Raw genomic sequence first — 22,201 nt, 5'->3', positions numbered from 1 at the left:
TGCCTCCTTCACTGACCTGGCAGAGATTGTCTCTCGAATTGAGCCTGTAAAACCAGTCCTGGTGGAAGGTGAGAGGGACACACACACACTTCCTGTACCTAACTAGTTCCTGCGTTTTTCTCTACACCTTCTCTCTCTTCCTCTCTCCCTCAGAGTTATCAGATGAATACCAAACAGACTATGATGAGGAGGCTATAGAGAGTGCTCTCTCTGACTTTGACATGTCTAATCCCAACAGTGGAGCGGAACACACAGAGGGGGAGGAGACTGCAGACACAGTATGTACAAGGTTGAGTTCCAAATGGCACCCTATTCCCATTTGGGACGCACACATATACCCACTGAAGCAGTCTCCAGGATTACCTTTAGGAAAATTATGCTAACTAGTAAATAAACAATATACCAAGTAATTTTCCAGAGATAAAAAAAAAAAAATGAATGTTGAGTGATCAGTTTTACACAACCAATGTTTGCTTTGTTTGATCTTCTACAACAGAAAGAGACTGTGCTGCTTTAACTACTCACCTCCTCTTCTCTCTTTATCGTGCTCTCTCGCATCTCTCTCTCTCTCATTCTTTCTCAGGATGAAGAGATTCAGATCAAGGTCCGATGTCACCAAAGCAAATGACCACCAAACCGCTCAGACAGTGTTGATGATGCATAACATCCATCATATTCATGATGCTCTGTTTCTCTGTCCGGTTAACAGTAGTCCTCAATGCCAGTCTAGACATTTCAAAATGCACTATTTTTATTCTTTATTTTAGGAGATGCACTACAGGACGTCCAAACACTAATGAAGGACAAATGTACACTTTGACCTCTTTGACATCAAAAAGGATTTTCCCAATCAGGGAGCAGAGATGTATATTATGTCACTAATATCATATCATATGACACACCCAGAGGGGAGGTGTGGAATGTACAATATGAATTGTGAGTTCATGTAAGGGATCCAAAATAAGCACAATTCATATATATTACACCATAATAAGCTGGGTCCCATCCTCACCTGCACATACACAGTGAGAGCGCTTCTCTAATGTGCTGCTATTTGCACAGATCCAACTTGCTGTTGATCAAAACCTATTGTAGCGAATTCAGGGGTAGCCTCAGATCGGGAATACAACCTACACTATTTATCATTTCTCAGCCGTTATGTTTAGGTTAGGTTGTATTATGATCAAGGTCATAGCATTTACATTTCATTCAGTATACTGTGGTTACATCATGGAACTATATGAACAAAGGCCATATTATCATTCTCACGCAAGCATATCAATGCAACTTTATACTCTCTTTTTTTGTTGTTGCCGTGTGCCTTTCACATTTATGGTGGTTACAGAACAGCTCCTTTTTGACTGACTGATTGATAGTGATTGATTGATTGATTGCATATTTCCTTATTACAATCAATCTCATTAGATTGGGTTGCAAAACAATCATATAATTTTATAGCATGATTTTATTGTTGTTTCGAGTGTATGTATGTCCTCATCACTTTAGGTACTAGACTAGTAAATGTTATCAGTTATGACTGATTAACTCTTGACAGCCCTAGTTATAACTTTAATGAATGTAGCAGAAGTATTGTTATTTGCATTGTTAGAAGGAAACTTGAGTGCCATATCATCAGGGATGTGTGAGTGATACCATACTGTATGTGTTTTTTCTCCTTCACTTTTTTAGACTACCTTCCCTTAGCAGGGTAGACCTTTTAATGAGATTTTAGTCAGGGTTATGGAATATCTGTGGTACACTACTAAGTAGAAAAGGTGGAGGACTATCAGAAAATAGATCATACTTTGATATGATTTTAGGAACACTACTGACAGGGTTCCCGCTGAGCACACACTGGTTGAATCAACATTATTTCCACGTCATTTCAATGAAATTATGTTGAACCAACTTGGAATAGAGGTTGAATTTACGTCTGTGACCAGTGGGTTTTGTCTTTTATGATTTGAAAACCGATTAAAAATAATAATGACTTGATTATGAATTAATTACTGGTTGATTGAATGGTCGACCTAATATTCTTCTTCTTCAAATAACTTTTATCTCCTTTTGTTGTCTACTGCAATTCAGCTTTTAGCTGCGAATGTGTACAAGACAGCCTAACTAATAATAAAACCTTGATATATTGGTGACATAAATGAGTTAACAATAAATGTCAGCCGATAGGATATTGTTTCTCTGTTCAAAGCTTTTCAATGTTATGTTGTCAGTAACCTCGGCCCCAGGCTATTGATCATTTGGGCAAAAGTGTCTGGGTACAAGAATATGCTGTTAGTAGCCTATTTAGTGTTGATATTTGAGATGTGTAATGACTAATAAATTGCGGTGACTTTTACCTATTCCTATTACTGCTCGAGTTTTATTCACATGCTGATCAATAATAGCATTTAAAGATAGGCTACTGTTTACATTACATTATTACTTCACGTGCCTGAGGTAATAAAACGTATCTCTGTTTTATTATGACGACTAAATAGAATTCTGTCGATCCATGACACGGTTCTATTCGTTGCAGAAATCTATTGAAAAGCGCCGATAAAACAAAAATGCATATTACAGCGAAAGGCAGGACAGTATGCAGGTAAAGGATACAGAGAAGGCAAAGATGCTGACTCTGCAAGAGCAGCGAATCCGCATACAGCAATTAGGTAAAAGTTACACCGGTATTTCTAATAGTTATATAAATGTACACGTTTAGTGTAAATATCATAGAATTAGTCATATAATATTCCACATTCAAAATATAACAGGCCTACTCTAATAGTCGTGAAGTTTTATCACAAACCATTGTAGCATATATATATATATATATATATATATATATATATATATATATATATATAGTGTACCAGTCAAGAGTGTGCAAAGCTGTCATCAAGACAAAGGGTGGCTATTTGAAGAATCTCAAATATAAAATATATTTTGATTTGTTGAACACTTTTTTGTTTAATACATGATTCCATATGTGTTATTTGAAAGTTATGATGTCTTCACTATTATTCTACAATGTAGAAAATAGTAAAAATAAAGAAAGACCCTTGAATGAGTAGGTGTGTCCAAACGTTTGACTGGTACTGTATATATTCATATATATATATAGAATGGCTATCTGTCACACCTTGACATAATTGTATTGCAGAATATATGATACATGAAATGTACTCCACTGCCCATGAAATGCTCTATAGATTGCAATGATTGTAGTTTTCACCCCTCTAGTGTATGTCGTTTGATTACTTTTCCCTGTATATGATATCCACTTGGGTTCAGAGCGGCAGACCCAGGCAGAGTACAGTGCTGCAAAGGAGATCTTAGAGAATGATCAGAAATCTCCACAAGGTGGAAGCACCCTGGGCAGGTCACTGCCCAAGCCTGGACCATCAATGGAGGTAGGCCTACATAACTTGAGCTCAGGTAAAGAGGGAGGTGGCAAGCTTGTAGCGACCTGTGCATAGACAATATTAGCTTTGTGAAGGCATCTCATTTTTGGAATAGCCCAGTTGTACATGCCAGCTTGTACATAATATGCCAGCATGTGTGTGTGTGTGTGTGCGTGTGTATGTGTGTGCGTGCGTGCGTGTGCGTGCGCGTATAGAGCATTGTGGAGCGGGAGAAGCGTCGACAGTGTACTCTGACAGAGCAGCACAACAGGCTGCAGTGTGCTGTCAGGGCCAAGGAGTCACAGCTGCTGGAGATGGAGCCGGACATGAAGGTCCTGGAGCTGGACTCCATAGCGGATGATGACGAGCAGCACTACGACCAGGTGACACTATATAGGGGACACACAGTTTTAACTGCTTAGTGGAGTTAGCGCGTGAATGGCCTTTTTAAATTTTTTAAATTTAATTTATTTTTTTCACCTTTATTTAACCAGGTAAGCCAGTTGAGAACAAGTTCTCATTTACAACTGCGACCTGGCCAAGATAAAGCAAAGTAGTGCGATAAAAACAACAACACAGAGTTACATATGGGGTAAACAAAACATATAGTCAAAAATACAACAGAAAATATATATACAGTGTGTGCGAATGTAGTAAGTTATGGAAGTAAGGCAATAAATAGGCCATAGTGCAAAATAGTTACAATTGAGTATAATACTGGAATGATAGATGTGCAAAAGATGATGTGCAAATAGAGATACTGGGGTGCAAATTAGCAAAATAAATAACAATATGGGGATGAGGTAGTTGGGTGGGCTAATTTCAGAAAGGCTGTGTACAGGTGCAGTGATCGGTAAGCTGCTCTGACAACTGACGCTTAAAGTTAGTGAGGGAGATAAGAGTCTCCAGCTTCAGAGATTTTTGCAGTTCATTCCAGTCATTGGCAGCAGAGAACTGGAAGGAATGGCGGCCAAAGGAGGTGTTGGCTTTGGGGATGACCAGTGAGATATACCTGCTGGAGCGTAGACTACGGGTGGGTGTTGCTATGGTGACCAGTGAGCTAAGATAAGACGGGGATTTGCCTAGCAGTGATTTATAGATGACCTGGAGCCAGTGGGTTTGGCGACGAATATGTAGTGAGGGCCAGCCAACAAGAGCGTACAGGTCACAATGGTGGGTAGTATATGGGGCTTTGGTGACAAAACGGATGGCACTGTGATAGACTACATCCAATTTGCTGAGTAGGGTGTTGGAGGCTATTTTGTAAATGACATCGCCGAAGTCAAGGATCGGTAGGATAGTCAGTTTTACGAGGGCATGTTTGGCAGCATGAGTGAAGGAGGCTTTGTTGCGAAATAGGAAGCCGATTCTAGATCTAACTTTTGATTGGAGATGCTTAATGTGAGTCTGGAAGGAGAGTTTACAGTCTAACCAGACACCTAGGTATTTGTAGTTGTCCACATACTCTAGGTCAGACCCGCCAAGAGTAGTGATTCTAGTCGGGTGGGCGGGTGCAAGCAACGTTCGGTTGAAGAGCATGCATTTAGTTTTACTAGTGTTTAAGAGTAGTTGGAGGCTACGGAAGGAGTGTTGTATGGCATTGAAGCTCGTTTGGAGGTTTGTTAACACAGTGTCCAATGAAGGGCCAGATGTATACAAAATGGTGTCGTCCGCATAGAGGTGGATCCGAGCGTCACCAGCAGCAAGAGCAACATCATTGATATACACAGAGAATAGAGTCGTCCTGAGAATTGAACCCTGTGGCACGCCCATAGAGACGGCCAGAGGTCCAGACAACAGGCCCTCCAATTTGACACATTGAACTCTATCTGAGAAGTAGTTGGTGAACCAGGCGAGGCAGTCATTAGAGAAACCAAGGCTATTATCGATCGCGCAGTACTGTCTTTTATCGATCGCGTTTAGAATATCGTTTAGGACCTTGAGCGTGGCTGAGGTGCACCCATGACCAGCTCGGAATCCGGATTGCATAGCGGAGAAGGTACGGTGGGATTCGAAATGGTCGGTGATCTGTTTGTTAACTTGGCTTTTAAATACTTTCGAAAGGCAGGGCAGGATGGATATAGGTCTATAACAGTTAGGATCTAGAGTGTCACCCCCTTTGAAGAGGGGGATGACCGCGGCAGCTTTCCAATCTCTGGGGATCTCAGACGTTACGAAAGAGAGGTTGAACAGGCTAGTAATAGGGGTTGCGACAATTTCGGCGGCAAAATGCTTGTTGAAATTCTCGATTATTGTAGATTTATCGGTGGTGACAGTGTTTCCTAGCCTCAGTGCAGTGGGCAGTTGGGAGGAGGTGCTCTTATTTTCCATGGACTTTACAGTGTCCCAAAACCTTTTGGAGTTAGTGCTACAGGATGCAAATTTCTATTTGAAAAAGCTAGCCTTTGCTTTCCTAACTGATTGTGTATATTGGTTCCTGACTTCCCTAAAAAGTTGCATATCGCGGGGGCTGTTCGATGCTAATGCAGTACGCCACAGGATGTTTTTGTGCTGGTCAAGGGCAGTCAAGTCTGAGGAGAACCAGGGGCTATATCTGTTCTTAGTTCTGAATTTTTTGAATGGGGCATGCTTATTTAAGATTGAGAGGAAAGCACTTTTAAAGAATAACCAGGCATCCTCTACTGACGGAATGAGGTCAATATCCATCCAGGATACCCGGGCCAGGTCAATTAGAAAGGCCTGCTCGCTAAAGTGTTTTAAGGAGCGTTTGACAGTGATGAGGGGTGGTCGTTTGATCGCGGACCCATTACGGACGCAGGCAATAAGGCAGTGATCGCTGAGATCCTGGTTGAAGACAGCGGAGGTGTATTTAGAGGGTAAATTTGTCAGGATGATATCTATGAGGGTGCCCATGTTTACAGATTTAGGGTTGTACCTGGTAGGTTCGTTGATAATTTGTGTGAGATTGAGGGCATCTAGTTTGGATTGTAGGTTGGCCGGGGTGTTAAGCATATCCCAGTTTAGGTCACCAAGCAGTACGAACTCTTGAGGATAGATGCGGGGCAATCAGTTCACATTTTTTATTTTATTTTATTTCACCTTTATTTAACCAGGTAAACCAGTTGAGAACAAGTTCTCATTTACAACTGCGACCTGGCCAAGATAAAGCAAAGCAGTGCGATAAAAACAACAACACAGAGTTACATATGGGGTAAAACAAAACAAAAATCAAAAAAAATACAACAGAAATACAATTAATATACAGTGTGCAATTTAGCAAGTTATGGAGGTAAGGCAATAAAATAGGCTATAGTGCAAAATAATTACAATTTAGTATTAACACTGGAATGATGTGCAAGAGATGATGTGCAAATAGAGATACTGGGGTACAGATGAGCAAAATAAATAACAATATAGGGATGAGGTAGTTGGGCGGGCTAATTTCAGATGGGCTGTGTACAGGTGCAGTGATCGGTAAGGTGCTCTGACAACTGATGCTTAAAGTTAGTGAGGGAGATAAGTGTCTCCAGCTTCAGAGATTTTTGCAATTTGTTCCAGTCATTGGCAGCAGAGAACTGGAAGGAATTGCGGCCAAAGGAGGTGTTGGCTTTGGGGATGACCAGTGAGATATACCCGCTGGAGCGCAGACTACGGGTGGGTGTTGCTATGGTGACCAATGAGCTAAGATAAGGCGGGGATTTGCCTAGCAGTGATTTATAGATGGCCTGGAGCCAGTGGGTTTGGCGACGAATAGGTAGTGAGGACCAGCCAACAAGAGCGTACAGGTCACAGTGGTGGGTATTATATGGGGCTTTGGAGACAAAACGGATGGCACTGTGATAGACAACATCCAATTTGCTGAGTAGAGTGTTGGAGGCTATTTTGTAAATGACATCGCCGAAGTCAAGGATCGGTAGGATAGTCAGTTTTACGAGGGCATGTTTGGCAGCATGAGTGAAGGAGGCTTTGTTGCGAAATAGGAAACCGATTCTAGATTTAACTTTGGATTGGAGATTCTTAATGTGAGTCTGGAAGGAGAGTTTACAGTCTAACCAGACACCTAGATATTTGTAGTTGTCCACGTACTCTAGGTCAGACCCGTCTAGAGTAGTGATTCTAGTCGGGTAGGCGGGTGCAAGCAGCGTTCGGTTGAAGAGCATGCATTTTGTTTTACTAGTGTTTAAGAGCAGTTGGAGGCTACTGAAGGAGTGTTGTATGGAATTGAAGCTCGTTTGGAGGTTTGTTAACACAGTGTCCAATGAAGGGCCAGATGTATACAAAATGGTGTCGTCTGCGTAGAGGTGGATCTGAGAGTCACCAGCAGCAAGAGCGACGTCATTGATATACACAGAGAAAAGAGTTGGCCCAAGAATTGAACCCTGTGGCACCCCCATAGAGACTGCCATAGGTCCAGACAACAGGCCCTCCGATTTGACACATTGAACTCTATCTGAGAAGTAGTTGGTGAACCAGGCGAGGCAGTCATTTGAGAAACCAAGTTGGGGATATAGTTGGGGATATGGTGTCCAGGGCACAGCTCGGGGCTGAGGGGGGTCTGTAGCAAGCGGCAACAGTGAGAGACTTATTTCTGGAAAGGTGGATTTTTAGCAGTAGAAGCTCAAACTGTTTGGGCACAGACCTGGATAGTACGATAGAGCTCTGCAGGCTATCTCTACAGTAGATTGCAACCCCACCCCCTTTGGCAGTTCTATCGAGACGGAAAATGTTGTAGTTGGGGATGGACATTTCTGAATTTTTGGTGGCCTTCCTAAGCCAGGATTCAGACACTGCTAGAACATCAGGGTTGGTGGAGTGTGCTAGCACAGTGAATAACTCAAACTTAGGAAGGAGGCTTCGGATATTAACGTGCAAGAAACCAAGGCTTTTACGATTACAGAAGTCAACAAATGATAATGCCTGGGGAGTAGGAGTGATACTGGGGGCTACAGGGCCTGGGTTAACCTCTACATCACCAGAGGAACAGAGGAGGAGTAGAATAAGGATATGGCTAAAGGCTTTAAGTACTGGTCTTCTAGTGCGTTGGGTACAGAGAAAAAAAGGGGCAGGTTTTCGGGCGTTGTAGAATAGATTCAGGGCATTATGTACAGAAAAGGATATGGAAGGATAGGAGTACAGTGGAGGTAAACCTAAGCGTTGGGTAACGATGAAGGAGATAGCATCACTGGAGGCACCAATTGAGTCGGTCTCCGCGTGTATGGGGGGTGGGACAAAAGAGCTATCTAAGGCAGGTTTAGCTGGGCTGGGGGATCTACAGTGAAATAGTACAATAAGAAATAAGTGAAACAGCAATAAGCAAGGCATATTGACATGGGAGAGAGGCATAAAGCAATCACAGGCCTTGTCCATGGTGCTGAAAGTTGACATTGAGTGACCTTGACTTGTTACAAGACTCAAGTGGATGATGTCTAGGATCTAGGATCCAAGCATTTAAACTGCTCAGTCATTGGCCTAATGTGTGTTTTAGATTTTTCTTGTGTGTTGACATTTCTATTGTATTTTCCCTTGGTAGCGTGTGAGACAGCTGGAGAACAGCCTAGAAAAGATGACCATCAAAATCACAGAGGCTGAGAGGATCCAAAAAACCTACCTGCGAGTCTGCGACCACCTACATCGGGTGAGTAACACTAACACATTCACAGATATCAGCCTTTCTTTCTTTTTTTTTTTTTTTTGGGGGTAGATCAGCTTTAATATTGCAGATAGATTGTAACTTCCATCAATGTAATTGTCTGCATCACTTCCAAACCCCCATATGTTTTTTTTTCTCGCAAATATATATATATATATATATATATATATATATATATACATTGTCGTAGAAATATTTGACTCAAAAGTAGTCAACTCAAAATATCTCTCAAGAGACTGGAGCTTGTGAATCCAAAAATTTGACTTTCTATATTTGCATAACAAAGCCGAGCTTGCTCCATGGAGCAACTGCTTGCCCTGAACCGGAGCTGTCCTTTTATACAGACACAAATGCATAGTCAACATACATACAGTGGGGAAAAAAAGTATTTAGTCAGCCACCAATTGTGCAAGTTCTCCCACTTAAAAAGATGAGAGAGGCCTGTAATTTTCATCATAGGTACACGTCAACTATGACAGACAAATTGTGGAGAAAAAAAATCCAGAAAATCACATTGTAGGATATTTTATGAATTTATTTGCAAATTATGGTGGAAAATAAGTATTTGGTCACCTACAAACAAGCAAGATTTCTGGCTCTCACAGACCTGTAACTTCTTCTTTAAGAGGCTCCTCTGTCCTCCACTCGTTACCTGTATTAATGGCACCTGTTTGAACTTGTTATCAGTATAAAATACACCTGTCCACAACCTCAAACAGTCACACTCCAAACTCCACTATGGCCAAGACCAAAGAGCTGTCAAAGGACACCAGAAACAAAATTGTAGACCTGCACCAGGCTGGGAAGACTGAATCTGCAATAGGTAAGCAGCTTGGTTTGAAGAAATCAATTGTGGGAACAATTATTAGGAAATGAAAGACATACAAGACCACTGATAATCTCCCTCAATCTGGGGCTCCACGCAAGATCTCACCCCGTGGGGTCAAAATGATCACAAGAACGGTGAGCAAAAATCCCAGAACCACACGGGGGGACCTAGTGAATGACCTGCAGAGAGCTGGGACCAAAGTAACAAAGCCTACCATCAGTAACACACTACGCCGCCAAGGACTCAAATCCTGCAGTGCAAGACGTGTCCCCCTGCTTAAGCCAGTACATGTCCAGGCCCGTCTGAGGTTTTCTAGAGTGCATTTGGATGATCCAGAAGAGGATTGGGAGAATGTCATATGGTCAGATGAAACCAAAATATAACTTTTTGGTAAAAACTCAACTCGTCGTGTTTGGAATGCTGAGTTGCATCCAAAGAACACCATACCTACTGTGAAGCATGGGGGTGGAAACATCATGCTTTGGGGCTGTTTTTCTGCAAAGGGACCAGGACGACTGATCCGTGTAAAGGAAAGAATGAATGGGGCCATGTATCGTGAGATTTTGAGTGAAAACCTCCTTCCATCAGCAAGGGCATTGAAGATGAAACGTGGCTGGGTCTTTCAGCATGACAATGATCCCAAACACACCGCCCGGGCAACGAAGGAGTGGCTTCGTAAGAAGCATTTCAAGGTCCTGGAGTGGCCTAGCCAGTCTCCAGATCTCAACCCCATAGAAAATCTTTGGAGGGAGTTGAAAGTCCATGTTGCCCAGCGACAGCCCGAAAACATCACTGCTCTAGAGGAGATCTGCATGGAGGAATGGGCCAAAATACCAGCAACAGTGTGTGAAAACCTTGTGAAGACTTACAGAAAACGTTTGACCTGTGTCATTGCCAACAAAGGGTATATAACAAAGTATTGAGAAACTTTTATTGACCAAATACTTATTTTCCACCATAATTTGCAAATAAATTCATTAAAAATCCTACAATGTGATTTTCAGGATTTTTTTTCTCATTTTGTCTGTCATAGTTGACGTGTACCTATGATGAAAATTACAGGCCTCTCTCATCTTTTTAAGTGGGAGAACTTGCACAATTGGTGGCTGACTAAATACTTTTTTTCCCCCACTGTAGTTACTCCTCTCTATGTGAATGAATAACATATTTTCATTATCACATGTTGGCTACTTGCGCTTCTCTAAATGGGGCCTCTGTATCTTATTAGTGGCGTGACTCAAAAAATTATGTACATACGTACATTAAAGAACAATCACACTCTGTATTGACTATATTCACTATCCAGACATACAGTGGGGAAAAAAAGTATTTAGTCAGCCACCAATTGTGCAAGTTCTCCCACTTAAAAAGATGAGAGAGGCCTGTAATTTCATCATAGGTACACGTCAACTATGACAGACAAATTGAGATTTTTTTCCCCAGAAAATCACATTGTAGGATTTTTAATGAATTTATTTGCAAATTATATGGTGGAAAATAAGTATTTGGTCACCTACAAACAAGCAAGATTTCTGGCTCTCACAGACCTGTAACTTCTTCTTTAAGAGGCCCCTCTGTCCTCCACTCGTTACCTGTATTAATGGCACCTGTTTGAACTTGTTATCAGTATAAAATACACCTGTCCACAACCTCAAACAGTCACACTCCAAACTCCACTATGGCCAAGACCAAAGAGCTGTCAAAGGACACCAGAAACAAAATTGTAGACCTGCACCAGGCTGGGAAGACTGAATCTGCAATAGGTAAGCAGCTTGGTTTGAAGAAATCAATTGTGGGAACAATTATTAGGAAATGAAAGACATACAAGACCACTGATAATCTCCCTCAATCTGGGGCTCCACGCAAGATCTCACCCCGTGGGGTCAAAATGATCACAAGAACGGTGAGCAAAAATCCCAGAACCACACGGGGGGACCTAGTGAATGACCTGCAGAGAGCTGGGACCAAAGTAACAAAGCCTACCATCAGTAACACACTACGCCGCCAGGAACTCAAATCCTGCAGTGCCAGACGTGTCCCCCTGCTTAAGCCAGTACATGTCCAGGCCCGTCTGAAGTTTGCTAGAGTGCATTTGGATGATCCAGAAGAGGATTGGGAGAATGGAACTTTTTGGTAAAAACTCAACTTGTCGTGTTTGGAGGACAAAGAATGCTGAGTTGCATCCAAAGAACACCATACCTACTGTGAAGCATGGGGGTGGAAACATCATGCTTTGGGGCTGTTTTTCTGCAAAGGGACCAGGACGACTGATCCGTGTAAAGGAAAGAATGAATGGGGCCATGTATTGTGAGATTTTGAGTGAAAACCTCCTTCCATCAGCAAGGGCATTGAAGATGAAATGTGGCTGGGTCTTTCAGCATGACAATGATCCCAAACACACCGCCCGGGCAACGAAGGAGTGGCTTCGTAAGAAGCATTTCAAGGTCCTGGAGTGGCCTAGCCAGTCTCCAGATCTCAACCCCATAGAAAATCTTTGGAGGGAGTTGAAAGTCCGTGTTGCCCAGCGACAGCCCCAAAACATCACTGCTCTAGAGGAGATCTGCATGGAGGAATGGGCCAAAATACCAGCAACAGTGTGTGAAAACCTTGTGAAGACTTACAGAAAATGTTTGACCTGTGTCATTGCCAACAAAGGGTATATAACAAAGTATTGAGAAACTTTTGTTATTGACCAAATACTTATTTTCCACCATAATTTGCAAATAAATGCATTAAAAATCCTACAATGTGATTTTCTGGAAAAAAAATTCTCATTTTGTCTGTCATAGTTGACATGTACCTATGATGAAAATTACAGGCCTCTCTCATCTTTTTAAGTGGGAGAACTTGCACAATTGGTGGCTGACTAAATACTTTTTCCCCCCACTGTATATCTGAAGTACAAAGTATCAATCATGTTCATTCTGTTTTACCTTTATCATTTCATAACACATTATAAAACATATCAATTAATACTTAAACATGGTTTAAACATGTCATCCATAACCCATTCTCAACCACATACATTTAAGCATTTATCATTTACTGAGTTTAAATGTATTTGGCTAAGGTGTATGTAAACTTCCGACTTCAACTGTACACATACATACATATAAATACATATACATACATACATATATATATATCCTTAAAAAATATATACAGTGGGGAGAACAAGTATTTGATACACTGCCGATTTTGCAGGTTTTCCTACTTACAAAGTATGTAGAGGTCTGTAATATTTATCATAGGTACACTTCAACTGTGAGAGACGGAATCTACAACAAAAATCCAGAAAATCACATTGTATGATTTTTAAGTAATTAATTTGCATTTTATTGCATGACATAAGTATTTGATCACCTACCAACCAGTAAGAATTCCAGCTCTCACAGACCTGTTAGTTTTTTTTTAAGAAGCCCTCCTGTTCTCCACTCATTACCTGTATTAACTGCACCTGTTTGAACTCGTTACCTGTACAAAAAACACCTGTCCACACACTCAATCAAACAGACTCCAACCTCTTCACAATGGCCAAGACCAGAGAGCTGTGTAAGGACATCAGGGATACAATTGTAGACCTGCACAAGGCTGGGATGGGCTACAGGACAATAGGCAAGCAGCTTGGTGAGAAGGCAACAACTGTTGGCGCTTTATTAAAAAATGGAAGAAGTTCAAGATGACGGTCAATCACCCTCGGTCTGGGGCTCCATGCAAGATCTCACCTCGTGGGGCATCAATGATCATGAGGAAGGTGAGGGATCAGCCCAGAACTACACGGCAGGACCTGGTCAATGACCTGAAGAGAGCTGGGACCACAGTCTCAAAGAAAACCATTAGTAACACACTACGCCGTCATGGATTAAAATCCTGCAGCGCACGCAAGGTCCCCCTGCTCAAGCCAGCGCATGTCCAGGCCCGTCTGAAGTTTGCCAATGACCATCTGGATGATCCAGAGGAGGAATGGGAGAAGGTCATGTGGTCTGATGAGACAAAAATAGAGCTTTTTTTTTTTTTTTCCACTCGCCGTGTTTGGAGGAAGAAGAAGGATGAGTACAACCCCAAGAACACCATCCCAACCGTGAAGCATGGAGGTGGAAACATCATTCTTTGGGGATGCTTTTCTGCAAAGGGGACAGGACGACTGCACCGTATTGAGGGGAGGATGGATGGGGCCATGTATCGCGAGATCTTGGCCAACAACCTCCTTCCCTCAGTAAGAGCATTGAAGATGGGTCGTGGCTGGGTCTTCCAGCATGACAACGACCCAAAACACACAGCCAGGGCAACTAAGGAGTGGCTCCGTAAGAAGCATCTCAAGGTCCTGGAGTGGCCTAGCCAGTCTCCAGACCTGAACCCAATAGTCAATCTTTGGAGGGAGCTGAAAGTCCATATTGCCCAGCGACAGCCCCGAAACCTGAAGGATCTGGAGAAGGTCTGTATGGGGAAGTGGCCCAAAATCCCTGCTGCAGTGTGTGCAAACCTGGTCAAGACCTACAGGAAATGTATGTTCTCTGTAATTGCAAACAAAGGTTTCTGTACCAAATATTAAGTTCTGCTTTTCTGATGTATCAAATACTTATGTTATGCAATAAAATGCAAATTAATTACTTAAAAATCATACAATGTGATTTTCTGGATTTTTGTTTTAGATTCCGTCTCTCACAGTTGAAGTGTACCTATGATAAATATTACAGACCTCTACATGCTTTGTAATTAGGAAAACCTGCAAAATCGGCAGTGTATCAAATACTTGTTCTCCCCACTGTATATTTCCATTTATTACTTTCCAACCCCACCACCCCTTCCCTAATTGGAGTAAACCAGTGAACAACAACGCTTATGCCTCTACTTCCAGCTTATACATACTATATACATTTTATGGACACAGTCAATTTTACAATAATTCTATTTTGTTTGTTTTTACTCCTGAACTTCCTCTACCCTCAACCTCTCCGATCATTTTCATGATGTTAATCCGGTTTGCTTCTATATGCCATATCTTTCTAACTGTGCTCTTTCACAAAAGCTCTCAACCAAAACCTATATCTTATTATACTTATTATCAGCCGTTCTTTGTGGACATTAAATCAAATTAAATTGTCAACATTGAATTCAAGTCTCCCTTGGGAGATATACTCCAGTCAGTGTGACTACGTAGGACTGGCAGAGTTGTGTCTCAAATGGGACCCCACTACTTTTGACAAGAGCCCTATGAGCCCTGGTTAAAAGTAGTGAATAGATTCCATTTGGGAAGCAGACAAATCTAATTCCATTGTGACCCGTGTTTGGGTCGTTTGTTCCTGGTTCAGGAGGTGTGTGAGATGCCCATGGCTCTGGATCAGCTGCAGAACTCAGTGGTCAGCGGGCAGACAGAGCTAGGAAAGGTGGCCCACATGTCTCACACTGCAGTGGCTGCTGTGGACTGCACTAAGGTAAGGCAAATCTGGGGGACCATTAACTTTTAGCTCCCACTTGCCTATTGTGGGATGTTTACTTGTAAGTGCTGTCAATTGTATTACACACATTGGCTACATGTCTTAGTATGATTGGGAAGAAAATAAGAGAAAAAAGGTCAGGCTCATCTGAATACCAGCCATGACTTGTCATGAATTCCAGTATGCCTTTTCCCACTACAATTATATGACGTGTGTATGTTTGTCTGTCTGTCTTTCGCCACCAGAGTCAGCTGGTTCATATGGAGAGGCAGCTAATGGTGGAACGCAGAATGATGGAGAAAGGGTTGACTGAAAGGAGGGGAGTGAAAGAGAAGGAGGTGGAGAGTCGGCTGGAGAGAGAGAGGGAGGGAGAGCGACGGAGCAGCAGAGTAGCACAGAAATTGAAAGAGCAGGTGAGAGAGAAAGAGACAGAGGGAGAGATGGAGGGAGAGATGGAGGGAGAAATAGGGAGGGAGAGAGAGGGATGGGCCTGTGGGGAACAGAGAGAGAGAGAAAGAGAGAGAGAAAGAAAGAAAGAAAGAAAGAAAGAAAGAAAGAAAGAAAGAAAGAAAGAAAGAAAGAAAGAAAGAAAGAAAGAAAGAAAGAAAGAAAGACAAATAAAGAGTGAATGGGATGGACCTGTGGGAAACAGCGAGAGAACAGGAGAATGAAAGAACAGATTGAAAGTGAACATGTTAGTCAAGAGGGACACTTAAATGCCTATTGCAGTCAGTGAGTGTTGTTGTTTTATAGGGTCGGAGAGGGTCGTCTGCCAGAGAGGGACTGGCTGAAGATACAGCTCCTATCAGAGGTATTACATCAGATGATCTTACACCACAGACACTTATGTATTAAAATAAATACAGTAAATATCAGATCACCAATGTCCAAATAGTACTCTATCTTGAAGGCAGTAATATTCTGAATCATACATACTTTGCATGAGCAAAGGCAATGTGCATACATACAATGACATCCATATTCAGCGTGCTGCTGGTTTTCAGGTGCTCACATTTTATTTCCTTATGTTCAGCATTGAGATTGTTGATGAAATGATATGTGTCTGTGTTGTATTCTCCTCCTGCAGCCCAGCAGACGGCCGCAGCCTCCATTACTCCACAGTCCATCTTCAAACTGGTGGAGGATATTGATGCTCTGAGAGAAGCGCTCAGTTGCACTGATCTGCAGGTATGGTGGCCCACGTGGATCATTTAGCCCTATTATGTGCAATATCTAATAAGCACTCTAATAAGCAACATGTTGCCTATCATTAATGTTACGTTTTTAATATAAGCCACTGTTGCAAACAGCCCTTTGTTTTTTCCCTTGACACAGTGATGTAGTTGTTTAATTTTGTTGAGTTATGTTGCAGTAATATCTAACCACACTGGGGTGTTGTAGTTTCTATTAAATGTAATATATTAGAACACTTACGGTATGTGTGGCACTATAGAAAAGGCAAAGGTATTCAAACACACCCCAGGCCTGGTACCTGGCCTGATAGTCTCTCTGAACAAAAAGTCAATCCACACGCTGGCAGTGGTGAAAGAAGTACTCAATTGTCATACTTGAGTAAAAGTAAAGATACCTTAATAGAAAATGTAAAATGTAAAAGTGAAAGTCACCTAGCAAAATACTACTTCAGTAAAAGTCTAAAAGTATTTGATTTAAAATATACTTAAGTATCAAAAGTAAATGTAATTACTAAAATATACTTAAGTATCAAAAGTAAAAGTATAAATCATTTCACATTCCTTATATTAAGCAAACCAGACGGCACGGTTTTTCTAGTTTATATTTATTTACAGGTAGCCAGGGGCACACTCCAACACTCAGACATAATTTACAAACTAAGCATTTGTGTTTAGGGAGTCTGCCAGATCAGAGGCAGTAGGTATGACCAGGGATATTCTCTTGATAGGTGTGTGAATTTGACAATTTTCCTGTCCTGCTAAGCATTCGAAATGTAAGGAGTACTTTTGGGTGTCAGGGAAAATATATGGACTAAAAACACATTTTATTTTTACTGCATATATAAATTGAGTGTACATAACATTAGGAACACCTGGTCTATCCATGGTATAGACTGACTCAAATCAAATGTATTCATAAAGCCCTTTTTACATCAGCAGATGTCACAAAGTGCTTATACAGAAACCCAGCTTAAAACCCCAAACAGCAAGCAATGCAGATGTAGAAGCACGCTGGCTAGGGAAAACTCACTAGAAAGGCAGGAACCTAAAAAGTAAGCTAGAGAGGCACCAGGCTCTAAGGGGTGGCCAGTCTTCTTCTGGCTGTGCCGAGTGGAGATTATAAGAGTACATGTTCTTGAAGCTGTTCAAACATTCATAGATGACCAGCAGGGTCAAATAATAATCACAGTGGTTGTAGACGGTGCAACAGGTCAGTACCTCAGGAGTAAATGTCAGTTGGCTTTTCATAGCTGACTAGGTGAATCCAGGTGAAAGCTATGATCCCTTATTTATGTCACATGTTGCCACTTCAATCAGTGTAGATGAAGGGGAGGAGACAGGTTAAAGAAGGACTTTTAAGCCTTGAAACAATTGAGACATGGATTGTGTATTTGTGCCATTCAGAGGGTGAAAGCGCAAGACAAAAGATTGAAGTGCCTTTGAACAGGGTATGGTAGTAGGTGCCAGGCGCACCGGTTTGAGTGCGTCAAGAACAGCAACGCTGCTGGGTTTTACACGCTCAACAGTTTCCTGTGTGTATCAAGAATGGTCCACCACCCAAAGCACATCCAGCCAACTTGACACAGCTGTGGGACGCATTGGAGTCAACATGGGTCAGCATCCCTGTGGAAGGCTCTCGACACCTTGTAGAATCCATGCCCTGACGAATTGAGTCTGTTCTGAGGGCAAAAGGGGGTGCAACTCAATATTAGGAATACTGGTGCCGGTAGTCTCTCTGAGCTGAGTATGTGTCTACTTCTCCACCTGTCTGTCTAGGAGCTGGAGACACGGCTGGTCTCTCAGCAGGCCACCAGAGAGCAGCTGCACACTCAGATGACCCAGTGTGAGGAGCTGGTCAGTCAGAGCATGGAGACCCTGGCTGCCCTGGAGCTCCAGTACGCGCGACTCAAGTTCAGCGCCGGGCCCGGCTCTGACAGGTACAGTAGAGCCACAGAAAAGTAGTACTTCTGTATCATCATAGAAATAGAGGAGAAAATCTGAAAGTCCCTCAGATCTCAGGCCTCAGACCTTCTTCTCCAATGGGTTTTGCGAAAGGAGGCGAGGAGAGAATGCAAGGAATCAAGGAAATACAATTTAGATTCACCCTCTGTGTTTTTCTCAAGGTTTGAGCAGCTGAAGGAGGAAATGCAGGTGGAGCTTGAGCAGGAAGAGGAGCGTTGCAGCCAATGGGAAGCCAAGCTGGGCAGGGCCCAATCCGTGCTGCATGGGGTAGAGCAGGGGGTCAACAACTTGTTCTTCAGGATTAGCTGTGTGCATGTCAAGGTAGCCATTTTAGATGGACAGCTCAGTCTCATCTGGCCCTTTCTTGGTCACAAAGAAAAACAACCCTCTAGTCACCTATCAGCCAGAAAATGTTGTTTGGGAATTCCTCAAGCCTCTGTTCTTGGACCACTACTGTTCTCATTATATAAACTAGCCCTTGGTGATGTTATTCAGGAATAGAGAGGATTCTAAAGCAAATGTTTCTGTGTTGTTGTAGGACTCTCCCAAGGAGTTGGGGGATCTGGATGCCACAGAGAAGCTGAGGGAAATTGGTGTCCGTCTGCCCACACTGCAGACCACAGCTTCAGAGAAGATTGAGGAAAACACTGCTGACCATGAGAAGGTGACCCCTCTGTTCTCTCACCCCTCTCCCCTCTGGTCTCACCCTTCTCCCCTGTGGTCTCACCCCTCTCCCTTCTGGTCTCACCCATCTGGTCTCAACCCTCTCCCCTCTGGTCTCACCCCTCTCCCTTGTGGTCTCATCCTTCTCCCCTGTGGTCTCACCCCTCTCCCTTCTGGTCTCACCCATCTCCCCTCTGGTCTCACCCCTCTCCCTTGTGGTCTCATCCTTCTCCCCTGTGGTCTCACCCCTCTCCCTTCTGGTCTCACCCATCTGGTCTCAACCCTCTCCCCTCTGGTCTCACCCCTCTCCCTTGTGGTCTCATCCTTCTCCCCTGTGGTCTCAACCCTCTCCCTTCTGGTCTCACCCATCTGGTCTCACCCCTCTCCCCTGTGGTCTCACCCCTCTGGTCTCACCCCTCTCCCTTGTGGTCTCATCCTTCTCCCCTGTGGTCTCACCCCTCTCCCTTCTGGTCTCACCCATCTGGTCTCACCCCTCTCCCCTGTGGTCTCACCCTTCTCCCCTCTGGTCTCACCCCTCTCCCTTGTGGTCTCATCCTTCTCCCCTATGGTCTCACCCCTCTCCCCTCTGGTCTCACCCCTCTCCCTTGTGGTCTCACCCCTCTCCCCTGTGGTCTCACCCCTCTCCCCTCTGGTCTCACCCCTCTCCCTTGTGGTCTCATCCTTCTCCCCTATGGTCTCACCCCTCTCCCCTCTGGTCTCACCCCTCTCCCTTGTGGTCTCACCCCTCTTTTTCTCACCCCTCTCCCCTGTGGTCTCACCCCTCTCCCCTGTGGTCTCACACCTCTCCCCTGTGGTCTCACCCCTCTCCCTTGTGGTCTCACCCTTCTCCCCTGTGGTCTCACCCCTTTCCCTTCTGGTCTCACCCATCTGGTCTCAACCCTCTCCCCTCTGGTCTCACCCCTCTCCCTTGTGGTCTCAAACCCCCTCCCCTGTGGTCTCACCCCTCTCCCCTCTGGTCTCACCCCTCTGCCCTGTGATCTCACCCCTCTCCCCTGTGGTCTCACCCCTCTGGTCTCAGCCCTCTCCCCTTTGGTCTCACCCCTCTGATCTCACCCCTCTCCCCTCTGGTCTCACCCCTCTGCCCTGTGATCTCACCCCTCTCCCCTGTGGTCTCACCCCTCTGGTCTCAGCCCTCTCCCATGTGGTCTCACCCCTCTCCCCTCTGGTCTCACCCCTCTCCCCTGTGGTCTCACCCTTCTCCCCTCTTGTCTCACCCCTCTCCCCTCTGGTCTCACCCCTCTTCCCTGTAGTCTCACCCTTCTCCCCCGTGGTCTCACCCCTCTGGTCTCACCCCTCTCCCCTCTGGTCTTACCCCTGTGGTCTCACCCCTCTCCCCTCTGGTCTCACCCCTCACCCCACTGGTCTCACCCATCTGGTCTCACCCCTCTCACCTCAGGTGTGGAGCTTTCTGGAGCAGAGCACCATGATGGAGCCCAGGAACTTCAAGAGGGCCAGCAGCCCTGTGTACAACAGTGCCTCAGAAGGTATGCTTTTTCTTGGATGTATGGTTATGCATGGCTTTAAGTCTATTGTAAACAACAGCTTATTAACAGCTGGTAGCTATTCCTGTATGTTTGCATAATGGATGTTTAGTGCTTTGCTAATAGTGTTTTCTTGTTGCTGGTTGTGTCTAATAGCTCCTCTATCACCTGCTCCTTTCTTCCGTCTCAGACACATTCCAGTTCCGCAGTCTGGAGGAGGACTGCTCCCTGACCCGTGAGGAGATCAAGCGTCGCAGCATCCAGCTGATCGAGGCCCACCAGCCAAAGAAGAAAGCCCAGAGGGGCACCAAGAAGAGCTAGAGACACGTTTCAGAGAGAAGGAACAGACAGCCTGACAGCTGTGGCCCTCTTCATCCTACAGCGAGTAAGGCTGAGGAAATAATAAACAGACTCATAGTATGATTTTACTTTCTTTGTTGTACTTTATATCTGAGTTTCTTACTGCTATGTTAAGGATTTGGTAGGGTCACAAATAATGGAGAATAGAGTAAGGTCTAATTAACACAAAGTTATGTTTTTTCAATCTCTCTGTCCTCTCTGCAATTAGACAAACAACTAATTTGTTTTTTTTTAGGTAACACCTGCATACCTTGACATGGCAATTCATAAAATACATAATCTGGTATATATTGAAACCGTGGAAAATCACTGAGCTGGAGTGCAATAGTGTGAGATTGCACCTCTCTCATAAACCATTGGGTGTTGGCATTAAGTAGAACATTCTGAAGTGTTGAGTGTGTAAGACGGAGAGAGGGATATGGAACCGTGATTGAATATGAAAGGCAGAAGAATATGAAAGTGTTGGAAGAATCTGATGATGAGATGAACTAGTAAGGGAGGTGAAAAAGGAGTGTGGGAGGGGAGGGGCAGTGGTCATCTTGCTTAATGGCTTGGTTTTATATTCCCTCTGTTTAAAAGGCTATAAACCTACAGAATGAATGATTCCCCCTTCAGGAATATACACACAATAGAAAGTGAACCTTGATTAGTTAGACAGTTATTTAGGTGAAATTGGATCAGAAAGATGGAGACATGGATTGGCATGTGACTGAGAAAAAGTAGTCAATATAATATAATACTGTAACTGGGTCATGCATAGAGTAGATCAACGTGAGACATGAAGGCTGAAACAGGCTGAGGCAGGTGATACAGCGACTAGGGAGCTGCTGTATCTGGAACTGGAACTAACCAAACTAAGGTTGCGTCCCAAATGACGCACCCTAAGCTCTTTATAGTGCTTTACTTTGACCAGAGCCCAATGGGTGCCAATATGGTGCCAATTAGAATGCATTTTAAACTATTTCCTCCTGGAGGGAAGAGACCGATATATACAGTATATATATATACTGTATATGTGTGTGTGTGTGTGTGTGTGTGTGTAAACTGTATAAATATACACTACCAGTCAAAGGTTTGGACACACCTACTCATTCCAGTTTTTTTTTAGTTTTTTTAACTTTTTTTTACATTGTAAAATAATAGTGAAGACATCAAAACTATGAAATAACACACATGGAATCATGTAGTAATCAAAAACGTGTTAAACAAATCAAAATATATTTGAGATTCTTCAAATAGCCACCC

General features: G+C 43.4%; 2 protein-coding genes across 5 annotated transcripts in view; both read left to right on the top strand.

Moving 5' to 3' along the window:
• Nucleotides 1-2,366, top strand: part of LOC121585065 (patatin-like phospholipase domain-containing protein 7) — a 21,086-nt gene extending 18,720 nt beyond the window's left edge. For all 3 annotated transcript variants that reach the window (XM_041901412.2, XM_041901413.2, XM_041901411.2), the window contains exons 33-35: nucleotides 1-68; nucleotides 154-278; nucleotides 584-2,366. The exon at nucleotides 1-68 is cut by the window's left edge and continues 17 nt beyond it. In XM_041901412.2, the coding sequence (XP_041757346.2) occupies nucleotides 1-68; nucleotides 154-278; nucleotides 584-628 (238 nt within the window). In that variant the 3' untranslated portion in view covers nucleotides 629-2,366. The remainder of the gene's footprint in view (nucleotides 69-153; nucleotides 279-583) is intronic.
• Nucleotides 2,367-2,432: 66 nt separating this feature from the next.
• Nucleotides 2,433-21,024, top strand: LOC121585067 (coiled-coil domain-containing protein 183-like). 2 transcript variants are annotated; one of them, XM_041901415.1, is made up of 13 exons: nucleotides 2,433-2,666; nucleotides 3,289-3,407; nucleotides 3,614-3,781; nucleotides 8,890-8,994; nucleotides 15,151-15,273; nucleotides 15,522-15,689; nucleotides 16,030-16,087; nucleotides 16,364-16,464; nucleotides 18,246-18,406; nucleotides 18,593-18,698; nucleotides 18,970-19,095; nucleotides 20,512-20,599; nucleotides 20,787-21,024. In XM_041901415.1, the coding sequence occupies exons 1-13, from the start codon at nucleotides 2,594-2,596 to the stop codon at nucleotides 20,915-20,917; spliced, it is 1,527 nt and encodes a 508-aa protein (XP_041757349.1). In that variant the 5' UTR covers nucleotides 2,433-2,593; the 3' UTR covers nucleotides 20,918-21,024. The 2 variants fall into 2 exon arrangements, with proteins under 2 accessions (XP_041757349.1, XP_041757348.1); XM_041901414.1 differs by having other exon boundaries at nucleotides 18,593-18,752.
• The last annotated feature ends 1,177 nt before the right edge of the window (nucleotides 21,025-22,201 follow it).

This window comes from Coregonus clupeaformis, chromosome 16, assembly GCF_020615455.1.
Source record: "Coregonus clupeaformis isolate EN_2021a chromosome 16, ASM2061545v1, whole genome shotgun sequence".
NCBI classification, from domain to species: domain Eukaryota; kingdom Metazoa; phylum Chordata; class Actinopteri; order Salmoniformes; family Salmonidae; genus Coregonus; species Coregonus clupeaformis.
This window is presented reverse-complemented; position numbering and strand designations above follow the sequence as displayed.